The 15,673-nt window shown below is 40.3% G+C and overlaps 2 protein-coding genes across 36 annotated transcripts in view; one reads left to right on the top strand and one right to left on the bottom strand.

Annotated features, from left to right (window-relative positions):
* madd (MAP-kinase activating death domain) overlaps positions 1 to 4,152 on the top strand; it is an 81,676-nt gene extending 77,524 nt beyond the window's left edge. For 34 of the 35 annotated variants that reach the window (XM_061761666.1, XM_061761811.1, XM_061761804.1 and 31 more), the window contains one exon: positions 2,751 to 4,152. In XM_061761666.1, coding sequence (XP_061617650.1) covers positions 2,751 to 2,864 — 114 coding nt within the window. In that variant the 3' untranslated portion in view covers positions 2,865 to 4,152. The remainder of the gene's footprint in view (positions 1 to 2,750) is intronic. The other variant, XM_061761756.1, reaches the window with a different exon arrangement.
* A 37-nt stretch (positions 4,153 to 4,189) lies between these two features.
* bbox1 (butyrobetaine (gamma), 2-oxoglutarate dioxygenase (gamma-butyrobetaine hydroxylase) 1) overlaps positions 4,190 to 15,673 on the bottom strand; it is a 46,188-nt gene continuing 34,704 nt past the window's right edge. The window contains exons 4-8 of the mRNA XM_061761969.1: positions 11,796 to 11,994; positions 9,017 to 9,122; positions 8,708 to 8,904; positions 8,112 to 8,278; positions 4,190 to 4,945 (exon numbers count right to left, since the gene is read on the bottom strand). Of these exons, the coding sequence (XP_061617953.1) occupies positions 4,794 to 4,945; positions 8,112 to 8,278; positions 8,708 to 8,904; positions 9,017 to 9,122; positions 11,796 to 11,994 (821 nt within the window). The 3' untranslated portion in view covers positions 4,190 to 4,793. The remainder of the gene's footprint in view (positions 4,946 to 8,111; positions 8,279 to 8,707; positions 8,905 to 9,016; positions 9,123 to 11,795; positions 11,995 to 15,673) is intronic.

The raw sequence follows: 15,673 nt of genomic DNA on the forward strand, positions 1-15,673 counted from the left end.
CCCGGTCCTCAGAACTGTGAGGCTAACGCTCTAACCAGTCGGCCACTGGTTTATATATATATATATATATATATATATATTAATATATATTAATATATATATATTAATATATATATATATTTAGATATTAATATATAAATATATATATATTTATATATATATATATATTAATGTATATATATATATATTTATATTAATATATATATATATATATTAATATTAATATATATATATTAATGTATATATATATATATATATATATATTCTATATATATATATATATTCTATATATATATATATATATTAATATATATTATATATTAATATATTAATATATATTAATATATATATATATATTAATATATATATATATATATATATTAATATATATATATTAATATATATATATATATATATATTATATATCTATTAATATATATCTATTAATATATATATATTAATATATATATATATTAATATATATTAATATATATATATATATATATATATATTAATATATATATATTAATATATATATATATATATATATATTAATATATATATATATATATATTTATATATAAAGAAAGAGAGCGGGAGGGAGGGAGGGTAAGGAAAGTATTAAGACCCCTTAAATTTTTCACTTTATATTACAGCCATTTGCTAAAATAAATTTTTTTCCCCTCAATGTACACACAGCACCCCATATTGACAGAAAAAAGCAGAATTGAAATTTTTGCAGATTAAAAAAGAACAACTGAAATATCACACAGCCATACGTATTCAGACCCACTCATATATTTAACTCGGGTGCTGTCCAGTTCTTCTGATCATCCTTGAGCTGGTTCTACACCTTCATTTGAGTCCAGCTCTGTTTGATTATACTGATTGGACTTGATTAGGAAAGCCACATACCTGTCTATATAAGACCTTACAGCTCACAGTGCATGTCAGAGCAAATGAGAATCATGAGGTCAAAGGAAGTGCCTGAAGAGCTCACAGACAGAATTATGGAAAGGCACAGATCTGGCCATGGTTACAAAAATATTTCTGCTGCACTTTACGTTCCTAAGAGCACAGTGGCCTCTATAATCCTTAAATGGAAGACGTTTTGGGACGACCAGGCCCCTTCCAAGAGCTGGCCGTCCGGCCAAACTGAGCAATCGGGGGAGAAGAGCTTTGGTGAGAGAGGTAAAGAAGAACCCAAGGATCACTGTGGCTGAGCTCCAGAGATGCAGTCGCGAGATGGGAGAAAGTTCTAGAAAGTCAACCATCACTGCAGCGCTCCATCAGTCGGGGCTTTATGGCAGAATGGCCCGACGGAAGCCTCTCCTTAGTGCAAGACACATGAAAGCCCACATGGAGTTTGCTTAAAAAAACACTCCAAGATGGTGAGAAATAAGATTCTCTGGTCTGATGAGACCAAGATTGGACTTTTTGGCCTTAATTCTAAGCGGTATGTGTGGAGAAAACCAGGCATTGCTCATCACCTGTCCAATACAGTCCCAACAGTGAAGCATGGTGGTGGCAGCATCATGCTGCGGGGGTGTTTTTCAGCTGCAGGGACAGGACGACTGATTGCAGTCAAAGGAAAGATTAATGCGGCCACGTAGAGGGATATCCTGGACAAAAACCTTCTCCAGAGTGCTCAGGACCTCAGACTGGGCTGAAGGGTCACCTTCAAACAAGACAATGACCCTAAGCACACAGCTAAAATAACAAAGGAGTCGCTTCAGAAAAACTCCGTGCCTGTTCTTGAATGGCCCAGCCAGACCCCTGACTTAAACCTAAGTAAGCATCTCTGGAGAGACCTGAAAATGGCCGTCCACAAACGTTCACCATCCAACCTGATAGAACTGGAAAGGATCTGCGAGGAGGAATGGCAGACAATCCCCAAATCCAGGTGTGAAAAACTTGTTGCATCATTCCCCAAAAGACTCATGGCTGTATTAGCTCAAAAAGGTGCTTCTACTATATAGTGTGCAAAGGGTCTGAATACTTATGACTGCGAGACATTTCAGTTTTTCTTTTTTAATAAATCTGCAAAAAATTCAACAATTGTTTTTTCTGTCAATATCAGGGTGCTGTGTGTACATTAATGACAAAAACATTTACTTAAATGATTTTAGCAAATGGCTGCAATGTAACAAAGAGTGACAAATTTAAGGGGGTCTGAATATTTTCCGCACCCACTGTATATCTAGATGTGTTAACTCAGAACAGAGCACCTTTTGTTTGAACCACACTTCCACATTTGGCAAAACAGGTGAAAGCACTTCCTCCCGTCACAGGTAAAGGGCAGAATGGCACCGGGACAAAGCACCCGTAGGAACTTATCATCATAAGGTGACATGTTAAGCTTAACATCCACTTACACACATAGTATGAAGAAAATGATCAAACATAAGTGTAAATATTTACTCTGCAACGGTCCACTCCATTGAGGAAAAATGACGAAATGGTGGTCGTAATGTCATTGGAAACATCAGGGTCCTTAAAGGGGAGACCTTTCACCATTCAGCTTGTTAGAGAACAGCACATTGTGCAAAAACTGCTGAACCATTTCAACAGTTGGACAAAGTTTACAGAAGGTCAAATTGTTAACCTGTAAAGGTTATAGTGCATTGTAGGTTCATCCTGAAATTTCATTCAAAGGCCTATTATCTTCAACTTTTGTGAGTGGTGTATGATATGACATCACCTCGACCTGGGTCATGAATCTTCTTCCTCCTCCTCCTCATGTTCCACAGGCCCATCAAATCTGTTACTCGGTCCTCTGCCTTTTCTCCTACGTGGCAGCTGTGAAGGGGAAGGAGACAGATGGAAAAGCCAAGATTCTATCGCCACGACCCCTCCCAAGCTAGTTTACCCTCTGCCCACCTGGACCTCAATCGTCCTCCACCTCCTCCTCCATGTGCCTCGACTTGAGCTCAAACACCACAGACAATCCCCGATCGTGACACGGAAGCACACAAATCAGTGTAACTATTGGCCCGTTTTCAACCTACAGTGCTCTCTGATGTCGTGTAAATACTCGTTCCCAGGAAGTTTGTCTGTGTTGCCTTCTGCTGTCCGGCCAGATGTTCATTAGAGGAACCAAGTGCATGCAGGTCCCGTGCACCCAACCCATTAAACTATTAACTGTGATTGAGTGCTTATTTACTGTGACGTCGCTCTCTGCTAACACGTACACGGATGGCTGCTAAGGAAATGATCTGTGCTCCTGCTCTTAGCTCAGTCCGCTGGGCTGAATTACTGTCCTAGTTCCACTGTAACCTCGTCTGTGTGCTGCTGTTCATCCGTAGCATGTTACATGTGACCATACAGGAATAAATATTATATACACATTTTGCTGTATATTTCTGAATAGTAATACCCATAAATATTGAATTGCCTAAATGGGCAATACTGAGTTCACAGGGTGAACAATGTCAGCGAGAACGTACATTCTTTTGCTGTCGATTGACATGGCGTCAGTGTGATGTGATGTGATTTTGTGTCTCCGTGTGAACCGTGGAATCATTTGATAGATTGGGTCACGCTACGTAAAGTGATGAACGTGATGTGACCTTCAAACTCATCGCCTCCCTCGCATTCATGTAGTGTCTGGACATGACACACACGGTCTTCATGATAATTCTACACCTGAGTAGTCAGGGTGTCCTTGGTGTACTATTAATGTACAATTTGGGGTTAAACGGCTATCGTGGCCACATTGCAATTGATAGATTCTTAATTCATCCACAAAGGAAGTTCACAAAAAAAATTAAAAGAGGTGAACACTGATGGAGGTGTGACATTTTCTGCAGTGTGTTTTGATGATGTCCTAAAGACAAAGATTCTGGTTGCTCATCCAACTTTCAGTGTGTGTTAAGTAGTTTCTCCACATCCAGCAATACATTGATAGAAGCCTGTATTTTTAGCCTTTGACTGTATCCAAGTGAGTAAAAAGGAAGTTCCACTAATTCCACCTCCTTGGTCATGATAAACCTGAATCCAGAATTCAGTGTGACACTGGGACAAAGCTTTGAGGATCAGTGGATCTTCCCAACTATGTCTTTGTTTTGACTGGCATCTGTCTCATGAGGAAAGAAATATGTGGTTTATAGAAATGTACAGCTTAAGCCCTCTAATAAAGTCGTCCAAAATGGAGCCTCGTGTTCGTTTCTTTGGAAAAATTACATTCGGCTGAAAGGTTGCTTTATTGTAGGTGCAATGAAACAAGCACTTCATTTATTTTCAACTTTGGCTCCCCAGCATCTGAATTAAGACCATTGGAAGAGAGAAGGCACAGGATTACATCCAAAAATAAACAGCCTCGTTGGAGCAAATTAATGATATGTGCTTAATATGCTGTACTGCAAAAAAATAGTCTGGTGGAAAGAAAAGGAGACGATCACGTTTGATTCGAAAAACAGATTGTGTATACATTAAAAGTAAGTAGTAATGTAACTATTAAAGAGTGGGGTAAGGTTGGACCGGCATTAGTCATATTTGGAGTGAAAGAAAACCCATCTGTTGGGTTATGGCAAAACAAGCTTGGAGGTTGAAGCCATCTGCTGATGAGTTGACTTTCCAAAATCTCCATATAGCCTACTTGAAAGATGATTCACTTTAAAATGTTTTCAGAGACTGTCTTCTAAAATTGTTCAATAAAACCAGAGTTCATAAATAGTTGCACTGGCGAGAGTAAAGCTGGAACTCCTCCAACTGTCATAAATGTAATTCACATGCCATGCAGAGATTAAAGTGTCACCACTTGACGGTCACAGGGTTCACAGCGTGGCGTCATCCTAGTTGACGGCGTTTCGGAGTATTCGGAGGCGAGACATGACTTCGTCCCAGTCCAGGTAGGCGCCCTCGAGGTGTCGCACTCTGTCCGGCCTACTGATGTAGCTTTTTCGGCCGTGCAGCAGGCGCCAGTTGTCGAATGTCACCACGTCGCCTGCAATGCAAGCACAACCAGTGGTGACTTTTTCAGTAACGATGTCATGCGCTCATTTAAAATATTGCCTTGGTGCCATCTAAGGACCAAGGAAATATAATGAAGTGTTTGGATGAGTGTTTTTTTGTTCTGTACTCTCATTGAAAATGAGAAATTGGGCTGGAAAAATTGGTGTGTTCTAAAACGTTTGACAAGTCGTGTATTGGTACTATATACAGTGTATATATTTTTTTCCTGCTACCATCAATAATAGTGATATTCTGTTGATACACAGTATATATTGTTATGACATTTACAGGTAACGAACAGAACACAATAAGTAACAGCAGCAGCGTAACAATATGGCAGCACACAGCAAACTCCATTATGATCATACTTACTGGTTTTCATTTGATTATTTTAGTTTTATGCCCTACAATATTTACTGTAATTATAATTTTACTACGGAAGTGCAAAAAACAACAGCAAATAACTAAACACAATAACAAACTTTTTTTAAAAAACAACAGCAAATAACTCATCACAATGACAAATAACAAAACACAACAGCAAATGAAAAAAACTAAATGAAATTAAGCTACTGGAAAAGGTAGGTACTGATGGGGGTGATAAGACTCATTGCTGGTTGAACAAGAGGGACGACTTGATTGGACGACGCCGTCTGTGCAGCCCAACCTCTTAAATGTGTTGTCAGAATGTCGTGATTAGTCCTGAACATATCTATCCAGTATCAACTCATATGGATGTATAACGGGAGCAAGCTAGGCTTTGCAGATGTACAACCCCAATTCCAATGAAGTTGGGACATTGTGATAAACATAAATAAAAACAGAATACAATGATTTGCAAATCATGTTCAACCTATATTTAATTGAATACACTACAAAGACAAGCTATTTAATGTTCAAACTGATAAATTATTATTGTTGATTCTTGTTTTTAGCAAATAATCATTAACTTAGAATTTTATGGCTGCAACACGTTCCAAAAAAGCTGGGACAGGGTATTGTTTACCACTGTGTTACATCACCTTTTCTTTTAACATTCAATAAACGTTTGGGAACTGAGGACACTAATTGTTGAAGCTTTGTAGGTGGAATTCTTTCCCATTCTTGCTTGATGTACAACTTCCGCTGTTCAACAGTCCGGGGTCTCCGTTGTCGTATTTTACGCTTCATAATGCGCCACACATTTTCAATGGGAGACAGAGGCCAGTCTAGTACCCGCACTCTTTTACTACGAAGCCACGCTGTTGTAACACGTGCAGAATGTGGCTTTGGCATTGTGTTGCTGAAATAAGCAGGGGCGTCCATGAAAAAGACGTTGCTTGGATGGCAGCATATGGTTCTCCAAAACCTGTATGTACCTTTCAGCATTAATGGTGCCTTCACAGATGTTTAAGTTACCCATGCCATTGGCACTAACACAGCCCCATACCATCACAGATGCTGGCTTTTGAACTTTGCGTCCATCACAGTCCGGATGATTCTTTTCCTCTGGCCCGGAGGACACGACGTCCACAATTTGAAATGTGGACTCGTCGGACCACAGAACACTTCCACTTTGCATCAGTCCATCTTAGATGAGCTCGGGCGCAGAGAAGCCGGCGGCATTTCTGGGTGTTGTTGATAAATGGCTTTTGCTTTACATAGTAGAGTTTCAAGTTGCACTTACGGATGTAGCGCTGAACTGTATTTACTGACATTGGTTTTCTGAAGTGTTCCTGAGCCCATGTGGTGATATCCTTTACACATTGATTTTTGATGCAGTGCCGCCTGAGGGATTGAAGGTCACAGGCATTCAATGTTGGTTTTTGGCCTTGCCGCTTACATGCAGTGATTTCTCCAGATTCTCTGAACCTTTTGATGATGATGAAATCCCTAAATTCCTTGCAATTGTACGTTGAGGAACATTGTCCTTAAGCTGTTCGACTATTTTCCCACGCACTTGTTCACAAAGAGGTGAACCTCGCCCCATCTTTGCTTGTGAATGACTGAGCAATTCAGGGAAGCTCCTTTTCTACCCAATCATAGCACCCACCTGTTCCCAATTAGCCTGTTCACCTGTGGGATGTTCCAAACAGGTGTTTGATGAGCATTCCTCAACTTTCTCAGTCTTTTTTGCCACCTGTCCCAGCTTTTTTGGAACGTGTTGCAGCCATAAAATTCTAAGTTAATGATTATTTGCTAAAAACAATAAAGTGTATCAGTTTGAACATTAAATATCTTGTCTTTGTAGTGTATTCAATTAAATATAGGTTGAACCTGATTCACAAATCGTTGTGTTAAACATAAATGAAAAGAGAATACAATCTGTTTTTATTTATGTTTAACACAACCTCCCAACTTCATTGGAACTGGGGTTGTATGTTAAGAAACCAATCAACATTATTCACTGGAAAACATGGCTTTTCTCAGTTTTTGTACTCGTTCTAGAATACTCTAAGATGCCACAAGATGTCGCCAAAGCCTTGTCTAGATAGAAAGTTAAGTATGTTGAAGTGTTACATTTTGTCAAGTTTGGAGTCTTCTATACAAATACACTTCAGGTGCATTATTATTATATTTTTTAAACATCTGTAAGACATTTATTTTTAAGGGTAGAGTAATGTAAAACAAGTTAGAAATTATACTGTTTTAGGGTCATAGCTTGACATATTTTCAGTTTAATAAAACATGTTAGGGGCCGGGCGCATCATCCATCCATTTTCTGAGCCGCTTCTCCTCACTAGGGTCGCGGGCGTGCTGGAGCGTATCCCAGCTATCATCGGGCAGGAGGCGGGGTACACCCTGAACTGGTTGCCAGCCAATCGCAGGGCACATAGAAACAAACAACCATTCGCACTCACAGTCACGCCTACGGGCAATTTAGAGTCTCCAATTAATGCATGTTTTTGGGATGTGGGAGGAAACCGGAGTGCCCGGAGAAAACCCACGCAGGCAAGGGGAGAACATGCAAACTCCACACAGGCGGGGCCGGGGATTGAACCCGGGTCCTCAGAACTGTGAGGCTGACGCTCTAACCAGTCGCACACCGTGCCGCCCCGGGCGCATCAATTATTCATATTTTCTTACTACAGGAATTTGCGGTAGGGCTCTGGGTTTCTAATAGAACCAAAATGCAATGTCCTCTGAAGCAGAGTTGGGAGAAGACAATTCATGCTGACCTGGCTCCATCTTGTAGGTGACCACATTCTCTGTTCGCTTCATGATGTTCACGTAGGCCTTGAGCGCTCTGTAGAAGGGCTGAACCTGATGAAGCGGAAGGTCCAGCACCGAATCCCTAGTGGCGTTGTTGTAGTTTATCCTCACAACCTGACCCTGCTCATTCAGGCTGATCACAGACACCGACAAGGACAAAATACCAAATAAGAGATGACTTTTGACTATGACAACAAGAAATACTAAAATATAGTTAGAAAAATAACTTATTTTAACTACATGATATTACAGACAGCTTCCATTAAGATGCAGTACAGTTCTACACCACTCAAAAGCTACGGCCTAAGAAGAAACAAATTATGTGAAATGATGAGCAATTATTTTGATGAATGCAGAACCTTAGATTATGTTTTTGGATTTGATATCATGAGCTTGTCACGTTGTACCTAATAAAATGGGAACACTCATAATGTTGGGCAGCAGATGGCAGTGTTTCTCTTTCTAATCTGCTCAAACACATTAATGAAGTCTAGCACGGGCATTGTCTCTCTGTGTGCGTGTGTGAGGGAGTCTGTTTTGACACACACACACAAATACTCACTCGATGATGCTCTTCTTGGACTGCAGCATGAAGTCGCAGTAGTCCGTACCCGTGTCGGTGAAGTCCACCACGAGCGAGGCGAGCGTGCGGAAGGCCTCAGGGTCTTCTGCGCGCAGCTGCTCAGCCGCGTGGAAGCCGTCAACCACCTCGCTGTCTCCGCCCTCTTCTGCCTGGCCGATGCAGTGAAGGAACTGCACCTACGCTCAACGCGCAAAGATGATGTCTACGCATTACGGACACAAATCGTTGCGGAACATTCACTACAAAGGCGTGCCCCAAATTGAAACCCGTCACTTTGGATGTACTCACTCCAGGTGCAAAGTGTAATGCCGGGTAGTCTGTGTGGAGGCTGAGATTTCCTGAGGTATAGGCCACATTGTTTGCCATGTACTTGTCTACAACCTGCCATGTATGCCTGAGGACAGCAATGACATGAACGAGCGCGATCAGTACAGGTGATGCCAGAGGTCTGCGGACTCAATGCAACACAGATGTGAAACAGTTCTCAGAAACAGTGCTTCTACAACCAAATATTATCCACCCGTTCTCTGTACCATGCATCCTCATTAGGGTTGCAGGTGTGCTGGAGGCTATCCCTGCTGACTTCGGGCCAGAGGTGGGGTACACCCTGGACTGGTCACCAACCAATCGTAAACACAGACGGACAAATAACCATTCACACTCACACCAATGGACAATTTAGCTTCAATTAACTTAACATGCATGTTTTTGTAATGGGGGAGGAGGTATCTGACGAAAACCAACGCTAGCATGGAGAGAACAATCAAACTGAAAACATGTAGACGCCACTCGGGCCTGACCGATTAATCAGTCAATATTAGCCCTTTTGAAATTGGCAAAATAGGCAGATTTTTTTTGCAGATTCATTTTTTCTTTTTTTACACATTACACCGTGACAAAGATGACGACATTCAAACAAATATTGAACACACAACAAATCTGCCATTTTTTCTCTGTTATAAAGTCATACACACACACACACACGAAAGGACAAAGTATTGGAAAACTGTTGCATGTTCTGCCTGCAACTCTTTATTGTTGTAAGCTTTGAGAACCAAAAAAGAAGCTATTTTATTCATTATATATATTTTTAATTAATCGGCTGATTAATCAGTTATCAGTTATTAATTTTAGACTGCTCGATATCGGAATCGGCATCAGCCTAGAGAAATCCATATCGCTCCGACAGGAGTCAAGATTCAAACCCCAAACCTCAGAACTGTGAGGCAGACACGCGAACCATTCGGTCACTGTGTTGCCCAAACCCAATATTAGTTTTTGTACAGACTAATATTTTTTCTTTACTTTCAGTACAGCTATATTATTTTTTGCCCGTTATTATTTTCAAGATTATCAGCGTTACACTTTTTTTCTAAACACACTGCTACAGTAGTCCCACATCTTTTATACTCTAAAATTTACTCTACGGTGCTCTTTATACACATTGTATATGCAAACCCTGCGGTGTACTGCGCCACTCTCTTACATTCGCCAGCAGTGACTGTTTGGTGAGCTGTGTTCTCTCCCAAGTACTGCACAGCAAAGCAAGCCTTTTACATACCATTTCATCAAAACAATGCATGCTAGGCTTTAAATGCTGCGATATAGCCATGAATGAAAATAGATGTCTTTCAATTAGAAATCCACAAGCCACAAAGTCTAAACCACAAAACACTGTGGCAGGGGTCAACTGTGTGTAAGAAGTGTATGTCACATTGTGGGCGATTCTTTCTTCCATACAGTCGAGTATGTGGAAAACGGCCAGTTCATACAGTAATCTCTCGTTTTTATCACCGAAGTTGCTTCCATTCCAGACCACCCCCGCGACAGACAAAATCTGCCAACCAGCGACCATATATTTCTTTTATTCTTTTATTCAGGGCTGCAGAGCGTTTTAATTGAAAAATGTATTTACTTTTTAATTAACATTTAAATTGTTTTAGTTCCTTGTTAACGTTCATCTTATTCATTGTTTTATTATTATTTATTGTATTTTTATGCTATTTTATAGTTTTAGGTCTGTTATTTATCTTTTAAATCATTCTAGTGTTTTTTTGTGCCTGGGGTTAAAAATACATGTATATGTTTTTTGTGTATGTGTTATGATGATTATCTTTCAGTGTTTCCTCAAAGGGAGCCCTCTGCACTGTGAGCTGCAGTGGACCGTGGCTATGGTCCTGCCTAATGGGGTCCTCAGTCGCCATCTGTGGCTCCTCCTACACCACTACACCGGGGTTGCATCCCGGTGTCCTGTGGCCGCGGTCCCTGAGATGGTATTTCCTCACTTGGATTCTCTGTGTCCACCCTTAGGTCATTAAATTCAAATTTTTAACCTGCGTATGTGTGTGCATGCGTGTGTGTCTATGTGGATGAGGGGCCTCCGGGGATTGATTTGAACTATCTAAAGCACTTTCAGTTGCATTTCACTGTATGAAAAGTGCCATAAAAAGGTTGACCACAATGGGAAGTACCGGGGGAAACAACCATGTTTTTGTCTGTAAAACGTTCCCATGATTCTAGCAAATTGTATTACAAATACAGCTTCTGGGGTATAGACTGCTCATTAAGATGTGTTGAGAAGAAGAGCTGAGTGCTAATGAGGTAACGTTAGCTCCCATGTTCTGATGATGAGAAACAGACAGCTCTTTACTTCCAACTCTGTGAGCTCATCCTCTGGCAGTGGAAAGGCGCTGTGCTCCAAACCTCTGTTCTGACTGAGTGCACCAGGTAATTCCTCTGGTTTAAAACAGCTGCAATGATTTTGGCTTGTTTTTCCCCATCTATGTCTTTGCGTAATAAACCAAAGCGATGAACTCCAGCAAGATAAAAGGACAGGGGGATTTGCTTTTAGCTTTTCAAGAGGACTCAAATAATTTTAGGCATTGTAAAGAAAACATAGCCATTGTTTTTGGATTCCTTAGAAAAGAGAGAAACACAAATATCTAGTTTGATTTAATAACAGTCCCTTGCTCAGCTCCAGTTAGATCATACTTATGTGTAAAACTCACCATGTAAGCATTTAGTGAGGCCACAGCTTATTTAACAGTGGCTTGGCTGCTTGACTTACCCATAGAATGTCAGTCTAAGATAACCGATCCGCTCGGCGAGCCTGGCCACGTGGCCTTGCTCTGCCGGAGCCCCCTTCAGGTAAACGATGCCAACACGCCTCAGTGCCACTAGCCATGCCAGCGCGGCCTTGTCATCAAGGAGGACGTCCACGTAGTTGGCTGTGGGAATACGCAGTTTTCTATCCCAATAGTAGCGCTCTGAAATGAGAAAACAACATAAAAGAAATGTTAGAATCAAAATAGTGCTTATTGACATTATTCTGTGCGTAAAAAAAACTAACAAATTGGAATTTGTCTCAGTATGTGGGAACAAAAACTAAATACTAACTCAATTAACATAAGGTAATAAAGGTAAATAAGGAACAAGACAAAAACAATTATAATAGAACCATTATCCAACCATCTATCCATTTTCATTGCAGCTTGTCCTCATAAGGGTCACAGGCAAGCTGCAACCTACAACAGCAGACTTTGGGCAAGAGGCAGGGTACATCTTGGACTGGCTGCCAGCCAATCACAGGGAACACACGACAATTAACCATTCGTACTCACGTTCACACCTATATACAATTTAGAGTATTCACAAATCAAACATCTTGTTTTTTTTGTAATGGAGGAAAAAGCTGGAGTACCCAGAAAAAAACACACAAGCATGGGGAGAAGATACTAACTTCCACACAGAACGTCTGGAGCCGAAAGTCAAACACTGAACCTAACAACTATGAGACAGACGTGCTAAACAAAAGAAATTCTAACAAAAGAAAACAACAAAACGCAATATGGGCATTATTTTCTAAAGATTGGCACATGCAAAAATGGATGCAAACTTGATCACGTGTGAACATATTTAAAATTACAACAACAAAAATTATCGTGACATATCTAGTCAGCAAAACAATTCGGAGCGTCTGAATGATCCAAGGGCTGACTTGAGGCACATGAGTCACGCCATACCTTCCATGACAGAATTATCGGTATCGATAAATATTTTTTTTTTAACGTGAATAATCTTTGACTAACACTTCCAATTCCATCACTTCAAAATTAATTTTACACTTGTGGTACCTTCCCAAATGTTCCATGGTGAAATCCATCAGAGCTACCAGAAGCATAAGACCCTCTTTTAAATAGAGTGTGGGCAATCTGTTAGAGTGAATGAACATGCAATTTAGTGAAACACTTTTGATCACAATCTTAGTAGATCACATGCAACACGCCCACCAATATACCTTGCGAAATCTATTAGAATGAACACGCAATTGAACACACACTTTTTCGTGAAATCAGGTCCGAAGCGCATTAAACCTCACACGTGTAATGTACAAATGGTAGTGCAAAGAGTGTTTTAGCTTTTTAGGCTTTGTCTCACTGGACAAAATATCACAGTGTGCGCTATATTGGGTGCAAGCTCCTTAAGTATTGGACTGGTCTCACAAAAAAACAAATATTACTGCTGACAGATGAAAACAAAAATGCAAGCAATTTCTTTCTGCATCTCACTGGAGAGAGGCTGGTTGTTCGAGTCCTGCTGCATACCAAATTATGGAAATTGGGAAAAGTGAATCCCCCTCGGTCTAATATCTCTTCATGTACTAAATATATGCACAGCGTGTGTATGTTTCTGACCTACAGTACAAATTTTTCTACAAACTGACATTTTGTGAGCAAAATCGTTTTATCTTCACAGTTGGTATACAACAATTTACAATACGTGCCTCTATCGGGAAATGCAATCACACATCCCTCCGGAGGTAAAACAGGGACACGTTCTGCTGCAAATCGATACTGATACAATATACTGGGACATGCTCTAGTTTTAGGGTTTCATTGCAATGATTAATTACAGTGAGCATAGGTTTTCAACACTACAGTAGTCTTCATGGGTTTTAATCACAAAAGATTATTTGAATCAGATAACCATAGTTATTTTAGAGACTTGATGAGCTACTATATATGCAGGGCTGCCAAAGATGGCTAGTGTCCCCGAGATGGGTCAGCTACACGGTTCTAGTATTTTAGAACACGTCTGAGTTTATTATTCTAAAGCCACTGAGGAAACTGCTTCGTCTTCCTTTTCCTAGACCCGACAGCAAGCAAACATTGTCGGTCTCCTTAAGTTCAGTGGTGTATCACAGGAGTTCACCAAGAGTGTCAGAGTTCTCAATCTTCACCACTGAAGTCCCTCGAGTCCGCTTCCCCTTGTACATCATTCCCATCAATGGGCTCAGGCATGTATAAGCTATTTTCTCCCAATTGGTCTTGGACAACTCCTCCCAAAGTTCAGAAAGAAGGAACTTTTTTCCCCAACGCTTCAAACACTTTTTTGTTAAAAGATGCAGGGGCAGTGCCTTTTCCAAGCAACCTCCAATCGGCAACCATCTGTATTAAGCTGAACTGTCATGTTCTGTCTGGGTTTTTTTTTTTTTTTTTCTATCACTGGCTCTTACCAGTGTTTTTTTTTCTTGTTTCTCTGAAGCGGCGCGGTGAGCTTGGTGAAGCGAACGAGGAGGCGTTCACCTGGGAGCTATTGGTAATCAGCACCCAGTCTCAAGCTGAAGACCACACCAGGAAGACACCAGATTGTTCTGTTACGATATGTGATAGGTCGGACGCAAAAGCAGGAACTTAGCGTTCCTGGAACAAACCATTTTTATTTCAAAAATCAAAAGTAACATAACAGTTTAACACAAAGTGCAAAAAAACAGGAACAAATAGTCTGACCAAAAAGGTATGAAAAAAAACCCACTGTAAACTATGGTGTAAGGCGAAAGCAAACAAAAGTACCACAACAAAAGGGGATGATAAGGGAGACACGTGGCTTACAGGGAATAGAAGGCGCAAAGATAGTTCCCAGGGAGATGCCAAATTTTACCGCAATAGTGACAAAAAACAAGACTATCCAACAGGTAGTTGTACAAAAAAAATAGTACTCAAGCAAGACATCAATAGGCTCCAAGCAAAGGAAGAAGAGCAATGATCTGGCATCTTCCTGGTGTGGTTGCAAAACATACAACTCTGATCTGATTATCAATAGCGCCTGGGTGCACGCCTCCATGCTCACTCAACCCAGGTCACATCGCTAGAACTCACACAGAACAAGACAGGAACACTGTCAAGAAATGTCAAGGTGCGTCACAATAAGACTAGAAAAGAGCTATACGATATAGATACACATCTCGCTTTATATGCAACGCATCAAGAGCAATGACAATGTTCGCAGAACACTCCACATTAACATTTTAAAGGCTGCATTTTTCTGCTCTGAAGATAATTTGACAGAAACCCATTAATGTGATTAATGCATTTCATTGATAAATGTAATACAAAGTTGATACAGCTTGAACAATTTCAAGCCATATTATAAAATGCATTTTCTTATTTTACCGTATTGTGCTGCGGTAATGAGGCCTGGGTCTAAAAATCCACCCCGGAGTAGTGCTGATGGAATGGATAAGAAGCATCCTTGTTTGGAGCTGAGATGAGCATCAGAGCGTGCCCAATCTCTTAAACATGCATCACTACCTTGAGAGCACATTATCCTCCAAGAGTGAACTCTTAGATGTATAAGTGTTGCCTGGTGAACAATAGCCAATATACATTTGGACAAACCTTTTTTTTTTTTTTCAAATAAACCACTAACAATGGCTGCCTATATATATATTAAATACAGAAGCATAATCTTATATTAATGGGGCTTCTCATTGCAACCCATGTCAATTCATAGCTTGCTACTGAAAGCGAATGAATATGACAGGCACACTGAGAAATATCAACAAGCTTCTTTCAGCCAGACAAATGGAAAAATTCCTCCCACAGCTATACACCCATCTGGTTACACTTCTTTTTCCACAGAGCCAGTCTCCAGCAACTTCCATAT

The sequence above is a fragment of the Phyllopteryx taeniolatus genome, chromosome 2 (genome assembly GCF_024500385.1).
Source record: "Phyllopteryx taeniolatus isolate TA_2022b chromosome 2, UOR_Ptae_1.2, whole genome shotgun sequence".
Lineage (NCBI taxonomy): Eukaryota > Metazoa > Chordata > Actinopteri > Syngnathiformes > Syngnathidae > Phyllopteryx > Phyllopteryx taeniolatus.